Source organism: Sebastes umbrosus, chromosome 2, assembly GCF_015220745.1.
Source record: "Sebastes umbrosus isolate fSebUmb1 chromosome 2, fSebUmb1.pri, whole genome shotgun sequence".
Classification (NCBI taxonomy): domain Eukaryota; kingdom Metazoa; phylum Chordata; class Actinopteri; order Perciformes; family Sebastidae; genus Sebastes; species Sebastes umbrosus.
Window position 1 is genome coordinate 2,609,772 of NC_051270.1, and position 24,247 is coordinate 2,634,018.

Genomic DNA, 24,247 nt, shown 5'->3' on the forward strand with positions numbered 1-24,247 from the left:
TAATAGCCTGGAGAGTGAAGCGAGGGGTGATGTCTATCTGAGGACCCTCTGGGTGAGTCATATCTCCAGCTCTGATGGAGAGAGAGAGAGGCAGGGAGTTAACAGAGAGAGAGAGAGAGAGATGCAGACAATACAGAGGAGATAAACACAAAGACTAAACAGGCAGAGAGAGAGTACTGAGGTATACGACTCTCTGAGGCTATCAACTTATTAAATATCTCACAAAAGAGGATTTAAATCCCCTTATTTTAAAGTTGAAAAGCCAGACGGGGAAAAGGAAACAAAGCTAATTAAAACACTTGAAGAACTTCTTTTCTTTAGATATCGACTAACACAGAAACTCAGTAATAGAATATCAAACAGACGATGAAGTACGGGTCAACTTTATGTTGTTTTTTCTTAAATCCACAAACTTCAGGTCATAAGAAATGCTAGAAATGATTCAGACTTCAGGTTGTTTTTACAGACGAGGTTGTACCTGCTGGGTCAGAGGTGAATGATAGAAGCTGAGAGCAGCTAGGAGGACTGAAGGTGTAAACAAGGTTAAATTTATAACAGAGTTTGGTGTACTGAGACCGGGTCCGGGGCTTTTAAAGGCTACCATGAACTTTAATGCCCCTGGTTTGTGTCCAGCTGGAGATCTTTGATGCATGTCGCTCCATAACTCTCTACTGTTGAAAATACTTGGAAAAAAACACAACAATTGGTGCATCTCAAGTGTTTTCCCGCATTTTTGAGTGTGAATTTCTTTCTAGTATGGTTAAAGTGTCAGTAGTCAGTATATTTTTGGCATCATTGGGCAAAAATCACATAATAACCTTTCAGCATATTGTAATTCAAGTGTTCTGAGAGAGACTAGACTTCTGCTCCTCCTCATGGCTGTTTTCAGACTTTAAAACATCTAGCCCATGACGGGAGACTTTGACCAATCACAGGTCATTTCATTGAGAGAGCGTTCCTATTGGCTGTGCTCCAGTCATGTGACCAGAACTTGGCGTTCCTTCACCAGATTTCACAAACTGCGGCGTCACAAACGTTCTCATTTTACAGCTAAACCGTGCACTACAAGATGATTCTGAGAACATCTGAGGAGAGAAATAGACATTAACGTAACAGAATATTGATTCATATTTGATCAGCGCTGCCTAGTTTGACCGTTTGGTCGGAGTTCGCGAGTGATTGACAGCCGGCTCTCATAGACGGCAGATGGATAGCAGACCTCAGATCAGCTCTTACTGCTTGTTTTCCTCCGGTCTGTGAAATCTTGCAGATGCCGTTAGGAGCACCGGAGGACACAGAGGAACATGATTTTTTTCAGGTTACCTGTTTCATGTACTACTGTCACGATAGCGTTTTATAAAAACAACTTTTTTTAATCATATTTGCTCCAATCTCGCTTACTTCAGCTTTAACTACCCAATCAGAGATTCACTACAAGGCCAAAAGTATGTGGACACCCAAATATTACACCAATATGTCCTTGTTGTTGTCTGTTAAAAACTACAGGGCATAAAAGCCAAGTGTTAGCTCTAAACAAACTAGTTTGTACGACTTGTTGTCCGACCTCGTGTGCAGGCAAAAGTGTTGGTTTGCACTCATCCGCGTCTGCGTAGTTAGAAAATGTTGCATGTGCACGGCAGGCGAAAACCCTGCGCACAGGACCCCTGTGAAGGGGCGTGTCTGATGGTGTGACGTCACTTTGGCGGACACTTGCGAATGCATCAAGCAAAAAAAAAAAAAAAAAACTTGAGGCGAAAATTCACTTTGTGTTTGGTGTGAACACAGCATGAGACATTAATGGTGTTGCAATCGTTTATAAATACAGAAAGTGATGAAAGTAGTTGTCCGCTGCCATGGACTAAGCCTACATGTGTGTGGCGCCCGCTCTTCTACCGGGTTGAGCTACAGGTCGCCACGCTCTCCGAGTTCTGAAAGGAAGACAGAAAAAAAGGAAACCACAAAAACAGCTCCTGCTGAAGTAGGCTGAGTGGCACTCTTGATACAGTCTCTATGGTGCAAAGTAATAAGAATTGATTTTTTTTTTTCTCTCTCTGTGCATTACGTCTTCTCTGAGTGCATCAGACGTCCGGCGGCTTTAGAAATCTGGTTGCGTGGAGGTGGATCTCTATTATCCTGTTGCTCTCCAGTGGCATGACTAACCCTTTGCATTATTTGTCTGAGTAACGTCATCAGAGAGAAAGAAGAGTCTGGTGCTGAACTTTTCTGTGATGCTGCTCCTGCAATACTTTAGCAGTGTTTCATGTCTCTATTTGGCGATGTTACTGAGGCAGAACAAACAGTAGAACCACCATGGTTTTCCTACAATAAGAAACAAACATGTTTTTTCAAACATTTTTTCTGATCTTTTTTTTCAGACTTTTTTTATCCGACATTTTTCAGATCTTTTTTTTCAGATTATTTTTTCGGACATTTTTCAGATCCTTTGTTTCGCACATTTTTCAGATCTCTTGTTTCAGACCTTTTTTTCAGATATTTTTCAGATCTTTTTTTTCAGACTTCTTTTTCCAATATTTTTCAGATCTTTTTTTTCAGATCTTTTTTTTCGGACATTTTTCAGATCTTTTTTTTTCAGATTTTTTTTCCGGACATTTTTCAGATCCTTTGTTTCGGACATTTTTCAGATCTCTTGTTTCAGACCTTTTTTTCCGATATTTTTCAGATCTTTTTTTTCAGATTTTTTTGTCCAATATTTTTCAGATCTTTTTTTTCGGACATTTTTCAGATCTTTTTTTTCAGACATTTTTTTTCGGACATTTTTCAGACTTTTTTGTCTGACATTTTTCAGATCTTTTTTTCAGACTTTTTTTGTCCAATATTTTTCAGATCTTTTTTTTCGGACATTTTTCAGATCTTTTTTTCAGACTTTTTTTGTCCAATATTTTTCAGATCCTTTGTTTCGGACATTTTTCAGATCTCTTGTTTCAGACCTTTTTTTCCGATATTTTTGATCTTTTTTTTCAGATTTTAATTGTCCAATATTTTTCAGATCTTTTTTTTCAGATCTTTTTTCTTTCGGACATTTTTCAGACTTTTTTGTCCGACATTTTTCAGATCTTTTTTTTTAGACTTTTTTTGTCCGACATTTTTCAGATCTTTTTTTTTAGACTTTTTTGTCCGACATTTTTCAGATCTTTTTTTTCAGACTTTTTTTGTCCGACATTTTTCAGATCTTTTTTTTCAGACTTTTTTTGTCCGACATTTTTCAGATCTTTTTTTTTCAGATCTTTTTTTTCCAGATCTTTTTTTCGGACATTTTTCAGATCCTTTGTTTCGGACATTTTTCAGATCTTGTTTGGGACTTTTTTGTCCGATATTTTTCAGATCTTTTTTTTCAGACTTTTTTGTCCAATATTTTTCAGATTTTTTTTTCAGATCTTTTTTTTTCAGATCTTTTTTTTCCAGATCTTTTTTTCGGACATTTTTCAGATCCTTTGTTTCGGACATTTTTCAGATCTTGTTTGGGACTTTTTTGTCCGATATTTTTCAGATCTTTTTTTTCAGACTTTTTTGTCCAATATTTTTCAGATTTTTTTTTCAGATCTTTTTTTTCAGATCTTTTGTTTCAGACATTTTTCAGATCTTTTGTTTCAGACATTTTTCAGATCTTTTGTTTCAGACTTTTTTATCCGACATTTTTCAGATCTTTTTTTTCAGACTTTTTGGCGGAGCAGAGAGAGGTACAGCCGGGTACAACCCGTCAATCTCAGCCATTTATCTCTTTTATCCACACTAACTGACGACACAGAGATACCACGTGATACCAACGTTGTTTAACTGTTGGCTCACAAGCCTTGTAGGAAGTGGGAACCGAACGTCACATATATTTCACAGAGATAAACAAAACATTCATTTTGGACCCGCCAAAATTTAAAAAAATAATAAATTCACAATCATAATTTTTTTCTAGGAAAAGCCATACTTTAATTCGGCACCTTTCTAAAGGCCCTGTGGATATTTGTTGACATCAAAATGTTACCAATAAGACCTTGAAGTCATTTTGGGGGGTATTTTTTGCCTTTACTAGACAACGGAGAGACAACAGGAAATGAATGAGGGGTGATGTCGTGTTACAAAGGTCCTCTGGCCGGACTCGAACCGGAGACGTTGCAATTACTCGCTCAGCGCCCTCTGAGATCTGCCTAACCTTTCAATAAACCAATTCCACAAAACAGAAATTGAATGAGACATGTAGGGCATCTGTAGGACTTTATCAATCAGGGCTCGACAGTAAGGGTTGCTACCAGGTTGCTATTGGCAACCATTTTAGCAACCACTTCTTGGCTTTTGATTGGAGGTGCTCTTGTTCACTCCACAACTCCTTCAGTTCCTCCATGTTTACTTTCTACCCCGTTTGCTGCTTCCTGTTTGGTGCCGGAGAGAGCGCTCCTATTGGTTGTTGACAATGTTCGCGTCACTGAACCTAACGATAATATTATATTTGATTTTTATATTTATAATATATAACATGTTTGATTTTATCAGAACGTCAAAACGAGAAAAAGACTGACTTAAGACAGCTCGGACTGAGTTTAATGATCACCTTACACTAAACGATGGAGATCACGGCAGCGCGCCACAACTAGCAAAACTCTTGTGATTTTATTTCGACATTGGAAATATGTCTGCGACGGTGACATCACTTGAAAGTCGTTTGATATAAGGTCAGAAGGTTAAAGGCTCCTGATCACAAGACAGCGAGTCGTGTAGTGTGGCTTCAGTTGACAGAGAGCAGGAGCTGTGAAGACTTGATTGGTACCATAAAAGTACCGCATTTTGATACGAGGCCCAACAGAGAAGTAAATATCCACTTCAACATGGATGAAGACACACCTGCAGCAGGTTTCATTTCTGGGTTTTGCCGTTTTATTTTCCAGACGATAAACTGGCTAAATGCAGAAGACATCATGTCATAGTGAAATATTTCCATCTTCAAATGGACTCCGACAGCTCAAGTGTTTGTTTGTTTTATCTGGAGCATCAGCAGCAGCAGCAGCAGCAGATGTCAGCTTTGGGCGTCACCCGCTCCGAATCAAAGAGAGCTGATGTTCAACAACAACCTGAATCAGTGAAGAGGCTCAGGGACCAGCGTCGACATGTCAGCATCTGAGTGAAGGGCAGGTCTTTACCTCTCTAGGTGTCAACTGGGAAACATCACAGTAGCTGTTGGTATTACTCTCCACTCCTACGTGTCTAACCAGCGGCTAATTACGCCTAATGACTTCTGTTGTGTGGAGGTTGTTCTCAGGCGATCTGGGGTGTGCAAAGAATAATAAACTGAAGACACGAAGACGAGGCGGGTCACGAAGTTTACTGATGTAACATAAAGTCCCCATGAAATGAAAAATATATTTTCACAGTTTTAACCTTGTGTCTGTTTTAATTGTTCATTTATCACCAAATATATGTCAAATAAAGATCTGTATCAGAGTATTTTACATCAAAATCGGATCAAAATCCCGTCTTTTCTCTTCCTGTAAACAGTTTTAAATGTTTGATGACTCATCCTGCTCACAAATTCATCCAATCAAATGAGATTTTGGGCGACTAGCGAACCATACTGGTCATATAAAACCAAACTTCACCGATTGTGGATCGTAGAAGCTACCAGAGCAATCTGGAGAGACAGGAAGAGGTGTGTTTTTGGTCGGGCTGTCAGAGGGAACATGATAATAACGCATCTAATCGAACTAATTTCTTTAACACATTAACACAACTTGTGACTTTTAAGGTTGGAGCAGGCTCAGTTTTAAAGCTAGAGTGAAGATACTGGCATCATATGAAACTAGAAAACCTAAAGAATCCATCGGTGCCAACCATGTCATACTAGCTTGTCGTGAAGGAGGCTAAATTTTGGAGGAAAAACTGGCCTGTCCATTTTCAAAGGGGTCCCTTGACCTCTGACATCCAGATATGTGAATGAAAATGGGTTCTATGGGTACCCACGAGTCTCCCCTTCAAAGACATGCCCACTTTATGATAATCACATGCAGTTTGGGGCAAGTTTGAGCATATTGTTTTATGCTAAATGCAGTACCTGTGAGGGTTTCTGGACAATATCTGTCATTGTTTTGTGTTGTTAATTGATTTTCAATAATAAATATATACATACATTTGCATAAAGCAACATATTTGTCTACTCCCATGTTGATAAGAGTATTAAATACTTGACAAATCTCCCTTTAAGGTACATTTAGAACAGATAAAAAATCTAATTAATTAAATTAAATATTTTAATCAACTGACAGCCCTAGTTTCAGTGTGCAAAAATATTGTTTTCATTTCCAAAAAATGTGGCTGAAGTCTAATTCATTCAAGGGAAACTTTGCAGATTTTCAACCGACTCTGCTGCAGCGTAGAAGAAGCCTACATGCAGATGAAACTGACGCGAAAAAAACGGCGGACATTCCCAGCAGGTGAACGGAGGGCACTGGGCGCTGTTCATCTGCGTACTGTCCGGGCTGCAGCGACAAGTTTTCTTTTCATCTCTCCCTCGTCCTCCTCCTGATCTAACAACAGGTGAGGAAGGTTTGTGTGTGGAGCCAACAGTCTTCTGTAGCTCCGTATCGAACTGAACTCTAAGCCCGCCCACTTTGTAGCGCTCCAATCAAATGCAAATGATTTGATTTAAATCCCTCATGTAACTGTAAAACGCTCAAATGTTCTGTTTCTCTGTGAGATACGTCAAAGTACAGCAGCTAAAGAAGCTTTAACCTCCGTTTCATGGGGACTTGTATAAACTGTACGACACGATCTGAAACCTCCGTCCTGTCGGAGCCACCAGACTCAGTTTAAGAAACCAGAGATTTTAGGCTACACCGTGTTTATCTCCACCGTCTGCGCCACAGAGCAGAGTCCGCCCTCCTCCTCCTGTAGGATCAGCAGCTCTCCTACAGTCTGCTGCCCGTGGACCACAATGCACTGCTCTGAGCCCTCTGATATCACCACCTCCACCAGCTCCTGCCCCGCCCCGGAGGGCAGCGGGCTCTCCGAGGCGAGGAGCAGAGGGGCGGAGCTCGGCGTGGACAGGTTGTCTGTGTGGACGTAGACGACGTGTTGGATGTCACCTGACGCCTCCTCGGCTCCTCCCGTCCCGGCTCTCGAGGTCTCTTCAACTTTTCTCGCCTCCTTTTCCTCCACTTTTCCTCGTCCCCTTCTCCTCCTCACTTGACCTTCCTCCTCCTCCTCCTCCTCCCCCCGAGGGAGCGAGTTCTTCTTGGGTCGGCCTCTGATCGGCTTCACGTGACCGGAGCCTGAAGATGCTACCTCTTCCACAACCTCAGCCTTGCTGCTGTGCTTCCTCACCACTCCGTGTCCTCTCTCCTCCTCCTCCTTCTCCTCCTCATCCTCCTCCTCCTCCTCCTCAGCTCCTCCCTCGGTCCTGTGCTGAGCTTGGTGTCTCAGCAGACTTTGTCTCACAGTGTAGGAGGCGCCACAGTGGCAGCTGTACGGTTTCTCCATCAGGTGGGCCGACTTAATGTGTCTCCTCAGCTTGGTGGCCAACGTGTAGCCTGAAGGAAAACAATACAAATAAATATCAACTAATAATCTCACATTTCTTTATTTATATTGTTTATGAGAATTTTTCTGTATGTTTACTGTTCATTTTCTTTGTTATTTTTGCATTGTCTTTTCCATAATGTTGTCAGACTCTTATAATAACAATCTGAGCCTGTCAGTGGCAAAAACAAGCACTGTTAGTGGACGTAAACTGACGTTGAGGAGTTGCCCGAGCGATTACATTACACCCGTTTAACAGCTGCTGTCTGCAGCGTTCTCCCTCAATACTGGACCAGTTTCACAAACGGTTGTCCCCGTTAGTCACTTGGACACAAAAACATGGGAAAATAGGGTCCAGTTTGAAGTTAAAGCCACCGTAGAATTTAAAAACCTTTTGCATCAAAAAGACGCTGTGTGTCACGCTGCTCCAGTCCCAGTGATAAGGAATGTGGTGCAGAGGGGGATTTGGCATCCCTAATGGGGAGGAGAGATTAGAGCTCTTGTCCCCAGCCTGTCTCCTTTTTTCTCATAATCTTATTTGACTTTTAAATTTGGCTTCTCATGGTCTAACCTTTCCCACAGACGGGGCAGCGGTGGGGCCGTTCTCCAGTGTGCAGCCTCTCGTGGGACCTCAGGCTGTGCGGGTCCCTCAGTGACTTCCCGCAGTAGCTGCAGAGGAAACCTCCTCCGGTGTGGGAGAACATGTGCCGACGCAGGTCTGGTTTCTGGGAGAAGCTCTGGTCACAGTCGGTGCAGGAATACGGCTTCTCTCCGCTGTGGATCCTCAAGTGAGACTCCAGGTTCCCTGAGAGACAGACAGTCAGACAGTCAGAGATTATACTAGTCAATGAGGGAGGCCGTGGTCGCAGCGGGAGCGGGGCACAGTGAATATGCATTTGTCCAGTAATGTGTGAAGACGAGGTTCTCTCATAAAACTGATGTTGTCACTTTGACAAATGAAAACATAAATTGTGGGGATCGATCCCAGCAGGAGACTGAATCCTCTCAGTGTTACAGAAATCAACTGTGCAACAGTCTCTTGTTGAAAATAATCAAGTTAACTCATCAATCTGATGACAACTAGAGTCTGCTCTCTGTCTTTCACAATCACTTTGACTTTTGGGGGGAAATATGTTTACTTTCTTCCTGAAGGTCAGAGGAGAAGATCAATATCTATTTCATCTCTGTGCGTTCGGTAAAGTCAAGTCAAACTTTATTTATAATATAGCATGTTTAAAAAAACACCACAGTTGACCAAAGTGCATACAAATGAATACAAAGCAAGCAACAATAAAAGTAAAAACATAACCCTAATGTGTACATAACAGCAGTAAGAGAGTTGCAGCACAACAGAAGATAAACTTAATCAGACGCCAGTGAGAAGACGAGGGTCTTCAGCGGCGACTTAAACGATTCTGTGTTTTAATATGAAGAGGTGAACTGTTCTAGAGGTTCGGGGCGGCCACGGCAAAGGTTCGGTCGTCTGTTTTTGAGTCTAGTTCTGGGGACATCCAGGAGCTTCTGGTCAGTCGACCTCAGTGCTCTAACTGGAGTATGAAGGTGCTATAGTGAACCCATTTTCATTCACATATCTGGAGGTCAGAGGTCAAGGGACCTCTTTGAAAATGACAGTTTTTCCTCGCCAAAATTTAGCGTAAGTTTGGAGCGTTATTTGGCCTCCTTTACAACAAGCTAGTATGACATGGTTGGTACCAATGGATTCATTAGGTTTTTTTAGTTTAGTTTGATACCAGTATCTTCACTCTAGCTTTAAAACTGAGCCCGCTACAACCTAAAAATTGCAAGTTGCGTTCATACGTGAATACGTTAAAAAAATGAGTGCCGTTAAAATGAATTTGCGTTAACGTGTTCAGCTTGACAGCCCTACAGAATAACTTTTTGTGTTTCTGTGATAGTCTGGTGACAAATCCAGGATGAATCCCGCCTTCGCCCAATGTCAGCTGGGATCGGCTCCAGAGAAGGATAAGCGGTTACAGATGTTAAGGATGTTCAAAGTTAGCGACTGCCGCTTTAACAGAGATCTGACTACAGCAGCATTATCAAACAAAGCACACCTGACTGCTGAGCAGCATGTTGCAGCTCCAGGATCGGCGTCGGGCCTCTGACATTACCTTTCTGACTGAAGCTCTTCCCACAGTGCTGACAGATGTGAGGTTTTTCCCCCGTGTGGAGCTTCATGTGGTTCCTCAGAGAGCCTGAGTTAGCCAGCAGCTTGGAGCAGACCGTACACTGCACCTGAGGGGAGAAGAGACTCAATCAAAATGCACAACATCTTTTTCTGCCTCTTTTTTAAATACTGTAAGTTCAAACTGCTGTTCAGGGGAGAAGAAACAAGACCTGCATGCAGATTTAAAGATGTTACGTGACAGATTTTTAAAACTGTGCCGAGCGATGCAGAAACAGAAACGCAATCTTTTCTAGAAACTGTGTTTAAAAGTGTGAAATAGCTGCGGGGAAGGTGAAGCAGCGGCTAAACGCTCCTCATTGATCATCGAAGAGAAATACTGCACATGAGTGAAAAATGAATTCATTAAGCTGCCCAACCGTCCTCCTTATTAAAACTTGAAAAAGTCACCATGAGCATGAGCGAAACACTTAAAGAGAACCGGTGGAGTTTCCTTTCCAGACAAACAACAGTTATATTTTATTCAGTGTTACTCACCAGTGTGTGTCTGAATCCTCGAGCTCTAACAAGTGCGCTGAATGGATTTCCTTCCTCATAAAACATTTATAAAGCAGATTTATATTTATAAGTATTTTAAATCCAGCATTGTTTACGTGTTTACTCGCCTGCAGGCTTCTTCTCTGTCTCTGTTGGCACATTGCAGCAGATTCTGTTATATATTATACTATACTTATTGTAAGTTACATATTATACTACATTATACGTTCGGAGCCAGGGCCGGCTCTTGACCTTTTGGTGTCCTTTGCAAAATCTGGAGTTGGAGCCCCCCCAAAATAACTGTATTTATTATAATATAAATAAACAATCGGTCCCTGATATTGTTGGCTTAAGAGTGTTTAGTCAGTTTCACTACAACGAGAATTACAGGGGTGAAAAATTATTTTTATTTATTTATTTATTTGTTCATTTGTTACCTCAATGCCGGAAATGAGGACGGGCGCCCAACGGCATTTTGTATTTATTTTTTTTAATTATTTTTAGAGGGTGACCAGCGCCCCCCAGAAGGTGGCGCTATAGATAAGGCCTATGCCTTAAAGCTGAAGTAGGCAGTGGAGCAAATATGCTTAAAAAAACGTATTTTTATAAAACGGTCGCTATATCGTGACAGTAGTACATGAAACAGGTAACCTGAAACAAATCATGTGTCCTCTGTGTCCTCCGGTGCTCCTAACGGCATCTGCAAGATTTCACACACCGGAGGAAAACAAGCAGTAAGAGCTGATCTGAGGTCTGCTGTCCAGCTGCCGTCTATGAGAGCCGGCTGTCAATCACTCTGAACTCCGACCAAACGGTCAAACTAGGCAGCGCTGATCAAATATGAATCAATATTATGTTACGTTAATGCCTATTTCTCTCCTCAGATGTTCTCAGAATCATCTTGTAGTGCACGGTTTAGCTGTGAAATGAGAAAGTTTGTGACGCCGCCGCCGCCATTGTGAAATGTGGTGAAGGAACTCCAAGTTCTGGTCACATGACCGGAGCACAGCCAATAGGAACACTCTCTCAATGAAATGACCTGTGATTGGTCAAAGTCTCCCGTCACGGGCTAGATGTTTTAAAGCCTGAAAACAGAGCCATGAGGAGGAGCAGAAGTCTAGTTATCTCTCAGAACACTTGAATTACAATATGCTGAAAGGTTATTATGCGATTTTTGCCCAATGATGCCAAATATATACTGACTACTGCAGCTTTAATCACATCATCTATTAGTCTGATGTACACTGTTAACATAGACTAGTTTACTAGTCTGCTGCTATTAAACACCGCTGTTACTTTCAATTTTTGTCTCCAAATACTCTCGTATAGTTTTTCTATTTTTTATTCTATTCTTAGATTTTTTTATATAACTCTTATTATTTATTTATTTTACTTTCTCTCTATATGTGAACTTATTTCTGTCCTTGTGCTGCTGCAACAAACCAAACTACCCCGCTGGGGATCAATAAAGGTTTGTCTCGGAGTGTTCCCTCCACCTGTAGATCAGTGGACTTCTGTAACGGGGACCCACTCATAGAGAGAACAGCTCCACAGTGCTACCAGAGGTCTAAACCTCCACAGGGATCCTTTACTACTTCAGTGAAACAGTTATCACGCCTCCCTACCTTCGGAGGCTGAGTGTAAATCATTCTGCTGCAGTGAAGGAGGCGGTGGATGCGTAGGGAGGGGCGGCGAGCGAACGCCTTGCCACAGTGCTCGCAGATGTAGGGTTTCTCTCCGGTGTGCAGGACCAGGTGCTCCTTCAGGTCCCGCTTCAGGCCATAGGTCTTCTCACAGTGCGGGCAGGAGAACGGACGCTCCCCGCGGTGATTCATCTACAAATAATACCAGTATTATTAGACATAAAGGTGTATTATTACGGCTGCTATTGTTACTATACGCTGGGATGAGTAAATTGCTACCCTGCATGATGACTAAGCTCGAGGCCATTGGGGAGCAGTGAGTAAAGGAAAAACTCCCCGTACCCAAACACCCACCGTTTAAAAACAGCCACCGGTGACGTCTCTTGTTTTTTCTGAGGCCATTTAGCTGTCAAGTGGTTGTTGTTTGTTTTGTTTGTCTTTCTGACAGATAAATGAGCAAAGCGGATTCTTTGGAAAAGAGAATACGGAGAGCAGCAGAGAAGGAAGAAAGAGATATTATCCGATGACATCGCTGTAAATGTTGTCCGATTAACAAAAAGAAATGTCAGTACATGTATATATATATATATATATATATATATATGGCAAAGATATGTCTGTGGAAAGGCTGTCAATCAATTCAAATAGTTAATCGCGATTAATCGCAAATTAATTTTAATAATTTTTTATCTCTTCAAAATGTACCTTAAAGGGAGATTTGTCAAGTATTTAATACTCTTATCAACATGGTAGTGGGCAAATATACTTACTTTGTGCAAATGTATGTATATATTTATTATTGGAAATCAATTAACAACACAAATCAATGACAGATATTGTCCAGAAACCCTCACAGGTACTGCATTTAGCATAAAACAATATGCTCAAATCGTAACATGGCAAACTGCAGCCCAACAGGCAACAACAGCTGTCAGTGTGTCAGTGTGCTGACTTGACTATGACTTGCCCCCAAACTGCATGTGATTATCATAAAGTGGGCATGTCTGTAAAGGGGAGACTCGTGGGTACCCATAGAACCCATTTACATTCACATATCTGGAGGTCAGAGGTCAAGGGACCCCTTTGAAAAAGGACATGACAGTTTTTCCTCACCATAATTTAGCACAACTTTGGAGCGTTAAAACTGAGCCGGCTACAACCTCTGAAAGATCGTTTAACTTTGACAGCCCTACTCTGAACATTTAAAGAGGACCTTTCTATGCTTTTGTGTTTTTTCCTCTTTCCTCTAGTGTGTTTTATAGTTTTTTGTGCATGTAAAATGTCTGCATAGTTATAAAGCAGTGGGTGAAAAGAGATCAGAGGTCAAGGGACCCCTTTGAGAATGCCATGCTAGTTTTTCCTCGCCAAAATTTAGCAGAAGTTTGGTCAATTTATTTAGTACAAAATGGATTTCTTAAGTTTCCTAGTTTCATATAACACCAGTATCTTCACTCTGGCTTTAAAACTGAGTCCACCCGCTAAAGATCGATTGCGTTAATGTGATTAAGAAATTAGTGGCGTTAAAACGTATTTGCGTAAATGCGTTATTAACGTGTTAACTTTGACAGCCCTAGTTGTGTATTTACAGTTGGTTAAAATACTAATATCAGGCGTTTTCGTACCTGATGGGCTCTGAAGCTTTCTGCAGAGGTGTAGCTCTTCCCACACTCCTGGCAGCTGAAGGGTTTCTCCTCCGTGTGGCTGAACTGGTGTTTCTTTAAGTGACCGATCTGGTAGAACTTCTTACCACAGCTGGAACATCTGTACCGCCTCTCTCTGATCTCCGGATGCAACAACAGAGTCGCCCCGGCAACGCGCGCTGCCTGAATCGCCTCAGCATCAGGGTGCGATATCGTCACGGGAACCACCTTCTCTGTGACAGACGTGGCGGCGTCCTCGGTGGAGCTCCGGCTCTGCCCCTCTGCTGTCTGTGTGGGCGGGTCGGGGTCGGAGGTGGGCTGCTGTTTCCGACAGTGAACGCGTCGCGGTTTGGCAGCCAGCCGGGAGCTGCAGCGGACGGGAGGAAGAGCAGAGAGGCCTCCGGAGTCTGTCCGTCTGTCTGGAGGTTTACAGTCCGTCTGTCTCTCCACAGCAGCTGGGACGCTGCCCGTACTGTCTGTGTGTCCACCTGCTGTTGAGATAATATTATTGTCTGTGTGACTCTCCAGGGTTATCTTAGCTCTCCTCTTCCTCAGGTGTGTGGTCGGATGACTCCTCTTGATACACCTGCGAGGGTTTCTGTACTGTTCTTCCTCTTCTTCTTCCTCCTGTTTGTCCTCTGTCTCCTCCTGTGTTGTCTCCTGTTTGTCCTCTGTCTCCACTCCCTTCTCTTGAATGATCGATATGCTGGTAACTACAGTCTCTGGCTCTTTTGTGTGTTCCTTGTTATCTGTGCAACAAAAAATGACGATACAGCAGTGAGTTGAAATGGTTAGTTGACTGATAGAAATTGTATCTGCAGTCATTTTGATAATTGATTCATCATTTCAGTACCAAACATTCTCTGCTTCCAGCTTCTTAAATGTCTTTTCTAAGTTTATAACTTTGTAAACTGAATGTTTTTGGGGTTTTGGAGTCTTGGTCGGAGAAAAAAAGCCATTGGAGAACGTCAACTTGGACTCTGGGAATTTGTAATGGGCATTTTTTTTTTTTTTTTTTTAAAGTTATTTTTTGGGGTGATTTTTAAGCATTTATTGATAGGACAGTGGATAGAGTGTTGGAAAGGGGGAGAGAGAGAAATGACATGCGGAAAGGACCACAGGCCGGATTCGAACCCGGGTCCACCGCTGCTAGGACTGAGCCTTGGCGATACATGGGCGCTCGCTCTACCGACTGAGCTAACCAGCCGCCCGTAATGGGCATTTTTTAACTATTTTTATTTGGTATTTTTTAGATTAAAGGGCCAGTGTGTAGGATTTGGTGGCATCTAGTGGTGTGGTTGCAGATTGCAACCAACTGAGTTCCCCTCCGCTCACTCCTCCGTTTCCAAGACTGCAGTAACTTGAGCCACCGAGTGCAAAACTGTGGATCCGTTCTCCTCGCTGAGAGGTCATCCTCACTATAATAACTACTTTAGGAGCAACAAAAGTCAGACGGCGGCCGGCGGTACCACGGTTTAGCATTCTGCGGCTCACGTTATCGCAGTTTCGCAAGCGTGTCGGAGAACTACGGGGGACTTCAGGTAACGTAAAAACCTGAAAGTCTCTCTCTAGAGCCAGAGTTTGGTTTGTCTGTTCTGGGCTACTGTAGAAACATGGAGGAGCAACAAGGTGGACTCTGTGAAGAGGACCTGCTATCTATGTAGATATAAACGCCTCATTCTAAGCTAACGGAAACACAACGACTCTTAGTTCCAGGTGATCATACACTAAAGAAAACATACTTATTATTATATTCCATTTCTGCCAATAGATCCCCCAAAACGCTAAACACTGGTCCTTTAAATGGTCAATCAAAAAATAGAATTACCGCCTCGTGGTTGTCTGCCTTCGCCAACTGGTCAAGTTGCAGTTTACATCCATGTCTGTCCAAAATATCATCACTTCATCATTTTATCCTGTCAGACATCTGTCATAATTAGCGTATGAATTCTTGAGTTATGTCAAAGATGGGTTTTGTGATGTCACAGTGACCTTTGACCACTAAATTCTAATCAGTTCATCATTGAGTCAAAATGAAATTCTCTCCTGGCGAGTTATCACCTGAGATATCACCTTCACGAGAATGCGACTTTGGGAAATATGCTCTTCTGCAAGGGAAGTTTTATCAGCAAAATGTTTCTAAAGTATCAAGAGTAAAAGCTCTCATTATGCAGAACAGCCTCTGTCAGCGTTATATTATCAATACTGGATTATTATTATTACTGCACGAGTTTTATCTTAACACTTTATATAATAACTGGCTGGTCTTTATGCTCATACAGGATTTTAAAATTCAAAACTGCAAAGTAACTGGTGACTTTATCTGTTAAATAAATGCAACAGGATTGTTATTAACTTTAATAATGAACGTAATATTTCCCTCTGACTTCTAGTGAAGTATAAAGTAAAATATAACAGAACATTACCTTAATATTGCAGTACTTAAATACGTACATTTATTTAGATTCCCTCCCTGACTGCTTTATAAACATTTATATTTCTGTATGTACACCGTGCATCTACTTATATTCACATGTAATTTATGTACAATATTAACTATGAAGTTGCTGTTTTTCTTCTGGAAGAATGTCCACGTGTTTACATCCTACTTAATTGATAGTTTTTGTTTTATTCTTCCATTATTATTATTCATTTTAAAGCCTCTTTTATCTTCTTGTTATTGTCCTTCTTGCCCATATTACAGCTTTCTTTTCTCCCCTTGAATAGAATTAATATTTGCTACCACAACAATGTAATTCCCCTGCAGGGATCAATTGTTTCTTATCTTATTATCTTTCATTTAGTATTCATAATTGTTTTGGAGATGTATTTGTGATTTATAGGCTCAATCAGCAGCTCTGTACAGGAGCAGGAGTTTAATGAGATATCCACAGCAGAGCCACAGTCTGGTGCTGCTGGCTGTTTGCAGCATATAGGTCCTCCTCAGTGTCCCATCAATCACTGCACATAAACGCTGCTGAAGGATTAGCAGAGCTAAGGAGCTTATTATTCCCGTATAACAAATGGGCCTCCATGATTTTGTTTTCTTGCTCGTGTGTTTTCATTTAACTCATGTAGTTTGTGTTACGCCAGAAAGGATTCATCCTCTTATTATTCATTCTCCTCATGTTGAGTTGATCAGACAGCTTCTTCTTCACAAAGCTCTCAAAAGATGATAAAGGGAGGGTTTGGGTGTTTTGAAGTGGGGTTGTATGAGGTACTTATCCATAGTCCGTGTATTACCTGAAGTAGATGACGGTCGGCACGCCCCCAGTTTGGAGAAACAGACAGGAGTACCAGCATGGGAGTGAAGCAATGTAAAACCGTTCTATCATCTATGTTCTCGCCAAAGCCACCAGACTCCATTGAAGAAAACAGTAATTTTACCAAAAATGCTTTACTGGTATACAGAATATATTTACGACGGAGTATTAGGGTCATATTGAGGGGATAAAAAATCTGAGATTTCGAGAGAAAAGTCGTAATATTACGAGAAAAAAGTCTTAATTTTTACGACAATAAAGTCATAACTTTACAAAAATAAAGTCATAACTTTACGAAAAAAAGCCGTAATATTACGAGAATAAAGTCATAACTTTACGAGAAAAAAAGTTGTAATATTACGAAAATAAAGTCATAACTTTACAAAAATAAAGTCATAACTTTACGAGAAAAAAGTCGTCATATTACGAGAATAAAGTCATAACTTTACAAGAAAAAAAAGTAATTTCCTCCTCCACAAAAGAGGCAGTTTCCACCATCAGGTCCGTGTGGTTCTTTCTTCGGAATAAACGCAGTTTGTCGCACAATCTTTTCAAGGTCCTGATACTGATGATAATGTGGTGCTGATGTGCCAAAAGATGAAGATATTTGGTTATTTGTGAAATCTAAACTAAAGTATAACTTCACAAGATGCTCCACATTCCTCATTTTCACACGCTGCTCTATTTCTCCTCTAAAATAACACAGAAAATTACTACTTTATAATATTACGACTTTTTCTCATAATACTACAACTTTTTTTTTCGTAAACTTATAACTTTATTCTCATATTATTACGAATTTCTTTCTTATAAACTTCTGACTTTATTCTCGAAAACTCAGATTTATTTATTTTCCCTCAATGTGGCCCTAATATTCCGTTGTATATATTAGATTTGTATTTCTTTTAATAAAACTGCATGACAGATTTTGATACCCAAAGGTAGCAAAATGAGCCCAATCCTATCACCTCTCTGGGGAACAGACCTGGTTATTGATTAAACCTTCCTGAGACTTCAGTGAGACTAATCACTGTATCTTTTTGGCTGATCGATCTAGAACCACCTGTCTGTCTGTTACCTGTGTGTCCAGTGGCGTTGTCCTGTGCGTCGGGTTCGTCTGTCGTCTGTCTCGTTCCCACGGTGTCTTCTCCGTACAGCAGCAGCTCTGTTCCCGGCTGGATGTCCCGACACACCCGCAGACACACATCTACACACTCGCCAGCACACACCTCTCCACAGGCACACTGCACCGACACGTTCTGCTGGGCTCTGCTCCGCGCCTGGCAAGCAAATCTGGGGGAAGTTAACACAAATACAAACAGAAAGATTACACTAGATCTAAACGTGGTGCTCCACATGCTCACTTGTATCTAATCACAGTTTAGAGTATTTGTATTGAATGGAGTCTGGCATGAAGAGAAAACCTGAGGATGAAGTTTCATCCCTCTGGGTGTTTCAACAACTCAGAGATTACAGAGAACATTGTCTCTGTTCTGAACAAAACGTTTAAAGTTCCAGTGCTGCATATGAAGTCAGACATGAAGTGGAACTATGGGGTTATATGGTCATTTAACAGCAGTTAAAACTGTCCCTTGTGGCTCGTCACAGGAGTTTCACAGTTTTAATCTCTTGGAGAGAAAAATAGGCCAGTTTTTTGTAATCGGGACACAACACAGTAAACAGCCCGGAGCAGGACAGAGTGTTGGCACGTCTACATACGCAGCCAGCAGTATAGACGACACACAGACCACAGCAAACACAACACTCTCAATGTGGTTAAAACCTCAAATCTGGAGGGAGAGAGGGAAGAGGAGGCTCTTCAGTGAGATATATGAAGTCAGTTTCAAATAGATGAGACCAGCACTTCGGATATTAAGATGTCATTAATTTAACTTAAACTTAAAGGGAACATTTACCACCTTTCTATGGATTTTCAATCAATGTTGATGGTAAATGTCAGCTGAAGCAATAAATGGATGAGGACACATTGTACAGTAATGTGTTCATCAGAGTGCATCTGATGGCATCGAAACGTTAGTCTACTAATAAAGTTGATTGCCTTAAATCCATGTGCTCCAGTTTGCTTTGGATCTGAGGTCTCTGAAGTCTGTCCTGTTACAAGACTGCCCTATTCTGTGAGCAGCGGACAGGCCTACTATTCCTCGTTTAACCTCCTTTCCTCACGACACATTTTACAATGTTTTGCCTGACTTGGATATTCAGCTATATTTACTGGAGACAGAGTATACGGCTGAAGAAACGCAGCAGAGAGAGGCCAAGGATATGGATATCCGTGTAAGAGGATCTGGCCGGCGGGGACCCTTCTGACATCAGAAGCTTGCACACTATGCATCCTGGTACATGTAGGCACTGCCAGCACTGAATCTATTGCTTTAATTGACTACATTCAACATCAACACTTGCGGACAGATAGGGGTTAATGCCGAATTCACACCAGGCACTAGCAAAGCGCAGCTTGTTGCAATAATTAAATCTTTCTGCGTCCGGGATGCGTGTTCATGTGTTTTGAGCGGGAAGAAATTCTTTATAACACAGGTCAACATGTCACAGGAGTCACAGGACTCTGTTCACTGATTGGCTGCGGCTCTTCTCTGGCTGTGCTTTGCCACTAAAGTTAAACTTTTCCCAACTTCTAGTTTGGCCGCACTTCGCTGCAGAATCAAACGGACGCAGCTGGCTGTGCTCGGGAGCGGTCGCCGCAGCTTCTCATAGACATTACATGGCAGCTCGCTGCAGGCCGCACTTCGCTGCAGGCCGTACTTCGCTGCAGGCCGCACTTCGCCGCTGCTCTGGTGTGATTCGGCGTCAGAGGACCAAAAGCCAAAGTTCTCTTTGTGTGTCAACTTACTTGATCCAGACGGCTCTTTCTAGTGAAGCTTCTTCTTTATTTGCTGCTCTCTCCATCAGTGCCTACAAAACACAACATAGAAGTTTACATTACAATGATGAAGACTGATTGGTTATCTTCACACAGGGTCAAAGACCTGCATTTACTCTGCTGCTCCTCCTTCTGTCTGCTACCGAGATAACATGGTTTCAAACTAAAGAAGTTGCTGCTGGTGATGAATGTAAAATCATGAGACATTTTCAATCTAACTGGGACAACAAACAGCACAAAACTAGATAATAAAACACTTGCATTTCTATTTTTATAAGGGCCACATCTTTGTTGCAGGGTGCTCATTACTGAGTGTCTTTGTACTGATTTTGGATAATGTGATGTTTGTTCAGGTGCAGCTATGATTCAGGCCCACACAAATGATAATTGTAGGTTCTTGTTCAGACTAAATTTGAATACCAGCACACTGACGACAGCACCTAAGATAGCACTAAAACAAAATGATGTTGCAAGAACGTGCACTTAATGGGGCTCAGAGTGTCAGGCACACAATGGAGAAACAAAGCAGCGTTTGAGTTTACAGGCAAAAGCTTAAAGAGGACCTATTATGCTCATTTTCAGGTTCATACTTGTATTATGGGTTTCTACTAGATCATGTTTACGTGCTTTAATGTTCAAAAAACACTTTATTTTTTCTCATAGCGGCTGTGCTGCAGCACCAACGCTCTGTTTGAGCTCCTGCAGTGTTTCTGTGCGGGAGAGTAACTTTCTTTGGCGTGGACTTTATAACTTTGCAGACCTTTTACATGCACAAAAATACTATATATATAACACACTAAAGGAAAGCACAAAAGCATAATAATAACGTTACATTGACGCTGCTCACGTGCCTTCACAACGGCCTGTTACAGCGTCCTCCCTCAATACTGGACCAGCTTTAGAAACGTTATTAGTCAGTTAGACACAAAAACATGGAAAAATAGAGTCCAGTTTGAAAAAATGCAAAAGTTATCCTTCAATTCTAATACGCCATAAACTATTTCTTGCTTCGCTGCACAGCTTAGCACTTTATCTTATCCCTGTTGCTGTTTTTCTTTTGTCTTATCACACAAACTTTATATTGAATATTTGTTTTTTTATTGTGTTTATGTTTTATATTTTTTATTTGTTTTAAGCAGCCTTGCTGCAAAAAGAATTTCCTCTTGCGAGACAATAAAGATCTGAACTGAATGAACAGGCTTATAAAAGTCAACAAAACTAAGATTACAGGTACAAAACTCTTTTCAAGAGCAACTTTTTGAATAGTTCAATATTCCATATAAAGTGGAATAAAATAAAATACATTTCTGAATGAAAGAAACACCAATTCATATTTAAAATGTGATGAAAAAAATCAACATGGACAATAAACCCTAATAGAGATTAAAGCCTGCTCTGCCTGCTATGTGCTATGTGTTTTTATTAATGTTTAATTCACCTTCTCTGCCTCTGTGCTCACCGTGAGTTGACCGTCCGGGCTGTGGTTCGTCGGGTCAGTGTGATACTCCGCGGTCCGGTCCGAGGTCCACTCTGTGTCCCCGTCCCTCCCCAGCAGGGCTCCGGCCTCCAGCGAGCGGCCGACCCACCACAGCCCCATCCTGCCTCCACAGAGCCGAGAAGGCCCCACAGCGAAGCCGCAGGGAAGCAACGTGGACAGAAATGAGGCGACAGCAGACGGGACGAGGGGAGCGAGACTGGCCATCAACATCAACCTGCACAGAAAAATAAAAAGCCGGTTATACTGTAGGCAGAATGAACACTAAACATGGTGAAACTACGTTCAACTACGATGAACATGTTTGCCACAAACTGCCAGAAGGTCTGAGACTCACCTTTTATTTGACATCATACCACTGCTTCTAAATAAACACTGACCTTTTTCTATATCTGCAATGTCAAATGTACAATCTAACTATTTATATGTTAGACATTTTGTTATTTTTATTCTGTCTCTCTTGGGGAAACACAGGGCGTATTGACATGTATTATTTGTTGTAGAGAGATGTCAGAGTGATCGAGCTGCCAATAGACAGGTGCTCTGAGCAGTTGGGGGTTTGGTGTCTTGCTCAAGGGCATTTCAACATTGCAGTGAACTCTCACCTCTCCAGCTACCAGACTGGTGGTCCGTGCTGGACTCGAACCGGCCCCAGGCCAAGTACCTACGGACTGAGCTACTGCCGCCCATAAGAGCTGCATTATTTATAAAGTTCTGGTCTCAAGTGCCTGTTAATGTAGAAAATGTAAGAGGAAAAACAACAGTGTAAAAGCAGTGAAACAGCAGTATTTCACTGTTTTCACACAAATGTCTAGAGCTGCAACAATTAATCCATCAGTTGTCAACTCTTAAATTAATCGCCAACTATTTAGATAATTGATTCATTTGTTTGAGTAATTTTAGAAGAAAAAAAGAAGTCTAAATTCTCTGATTCCAGCTTCTTAAATGTCAATATTTTCTGGTTTCTTTACTCCTCTATGACAGTAAACTGAATATCTTTGAGTTGTGGACAAAACAAGACATTTGAGGAAGTCGTCTTGGGCTTTGGGAAACACTGATCGACATTTTTCACTATTTTCTGACATTTTATAGAAAAAACAAATAATCAAGAAAATAATCAACCAATAACCAATCAAGACAGGTAACGTGAAGTATACGGATATATAAACATCAAGAATATACATTTTATTAATGATATTAATGTAACATTTACATTAAAGGTGGAGTCCGCAATTTTGGGAGAAAGATTGTTGATATTTGAACTCAACACCAAAACAAATCCCCCCCCCTTCAGATGTATGTCCCTCTCGCTCCCACTGCCTTTCTCTTCCCCTGTCCTGTGCACGAGCGTGAACGCCCCCTGTTGCTGATTGACTGGAATAGTGTTGTGTGGTTCGGTCTAAGCCACTATGTTTGTTTTCCATTTACAGAGCCAGGGCTGAGCATGACCACAGAATGGACTGTGAGGAGATATTCACTGATTTTAACAAGATTTATATTGGATTAGAATCACTGACTCCACCTTTAATAACATTAATTAACATGAATAATGTCCACATTTCATTTAGGTTCACCAGCTCTGGTATTTCTGCATGGTGGCTGACTTTCAGGGCTGACTGTGACACGTCAATGGTTCATTGTTAATGTAGTTAATTACACCTGAGCTTTTCCTGCTATGAAAAGTGAAACTGTCTGCTGTGATAAAGGTCTATGGACCCTCAGGACTGAGCAGGCGTTATCTATTGTTCTTTAATGAGTCAGTGCAAATATAGCTACAGCCGTGGTGAATTATCCCAACACACATCACAATCTTCCTTCACCTAACAGTAGAGCTACTAATGAAGAGATTTATCTGCAATTAAGTCAATGTGGCGAAAACTTCATTTATCATGTGCTTCCATTGTAAACGCATGTGTAAACTGTAAACGAGTCTGATACATCACAGAGAAATAAATGTTTAAGCAGGTCAAACTCAAAATGGAAACATTTTCAAATTGCACAATAAAAAAAATGTGTAAACAAATGTCATAACTTTGGACAGCCTCAGAGGGGTTAGAAGCTTGAACTGCTGACCTTCTCAATGCTAAATCAAATTATTAATATTGTTTGTTATTTAATCAGAATCAAAAGGAATTTGACTTGCATTGCTCTCAATGTACTTACACAGAAATAGACACAACTAAAGTCTAATGTTCTGTAAGCTGTACGTTTCTGTAAGTAACAATACAAATAAATAAATAAATACTGAATGGATATACATGGACTGGATTATTAAGTACAGTATGTACATGTATATATACTGTATATACAGCGTGTAGGATTGATATTGACAGTGTTAGATGATGATATTAAAACACATGTTTATACATTTAACTTTTTAAGTTTGTAAAGTTTGTTTAATTTATCTAGGTTTTATTACAACAATGTATCGTAATATTCCAGTCAGATAACATTACTACTAATCAAGCAGGGTGTTATAGCTCTGTTATATTAAACTGTATTAATATATAATGTAGAAGAAGCTGCCTCCTGTCTGTCTGTGTGCTAGTTAACGCAGGGAAACGCATTCTGGCCAACATCAGTCAACACAGCTGTGCTACCGTACTAGCATGTTAGCATGTTAGCATGTTAGCTGTTTAAACTGAAGGACGTCACCACTTATTGATCTGTGGATGTTCCACCTCTTATTGATTAATCCCAACATGATGCTGAGTGTGTTTATGAGTTACTAAAGCTAACAGTAACAGTGTGTTTAAATGATTTCCAGCTTCTTTAACAGCTAGCATCAGTTATAATCATAATAACAATGATCATAGTAACTGTGTACATACTTAGGAGGTGATCGGTGTTTCTGATTGATCGATTATTATCATAAAACTTCAGTTATTCCGGTTTAAACTCTGCGAAAGGCTTCTTCATCCAGCGAGAAACAAGGCACCAACGGAAGTCCCTAGTAGTTTATGGTCCGACTGGAAACAGAGATGTGCGGTGTCTTTGGTTCCGCAAACAGATGAAGGCAGAAAATAATAAATATAATAATAATATAATATTATTATATAGTATAATAATAATAATAATAATAATAATAATAATATATTATATTGTT

General features: G+C 41.0%; 1 protein-coding gene across 2 annotated transcripts; it reads right to left on the minus strand.

Annotated features, from left to right (window-relative positions):
- Positions 1–6,488: 6,488 nt before the first annotated feature.
- znf408 (zinc finger protein 408) lies at positions 6,489–24,139 on the minus strand. 2 transcript variants are annotated; one of them, XM_037759413.1, is made up of 10 exons: positions 23,973–24,139; positions 21,085–21,358; positions 19,617–19,678; positions 17,826–18,040; positions 13,467–14,233; positions 11,827–12,036; positions 9,651–9,774; positions 8,090–8,323; positions 7,032–7,529; positions 6,489–7,001 (listed from the first exon to the last, which is right to left on the minus strand). In XM_037759413.1, the coding sequence occupies exons 2-10, from the start codon at positions 21,352–21,354 to the stop codon at positions 6,832–6,834; spliced, it is 2,550 nt and encodes an 849-aa protein (XP_037615341.1). In that variant the 5' UTR covers positions 21,355–21,358; positions 23,973–24,139; the 3' UTR covers positions 6,489–6,831. The 2 variants fall into 2 exon arrangements, with proteins under 2 accessions (XP_037615341.1, XP_037615348.1); XM_037759420.1 differs by having other exon boundaries at positions 21,106–21,358; positions 23,973–24,138.
- Positions 24,140–24,247: the final 108 nt, after the last annotated feature.

Coding starts and splice junctions, on each gene's coding strand:
- znf408 (XM_037759413.1), bottom strand. CDS start 21,354: ATGTTGATGGCCAGTCTCGCTCCCCTCGTCCCGTCTGCTGTCGCCTCA. Junction 8,324..9,650: donor GAAGAGCTTCAGTCAGAAAG/GTAATGTCAGAG, acceptor TCTGTCTCTCAG/GGAACCTGGAGTCTCACTTG. Junction 7,530..8,089: donor CTGCCCCGTCTGTGGGAAAG/GTTAGACCATGA, acceptor GTTTTCCTTCAG/GCTACACGTTGGCCACCAAG.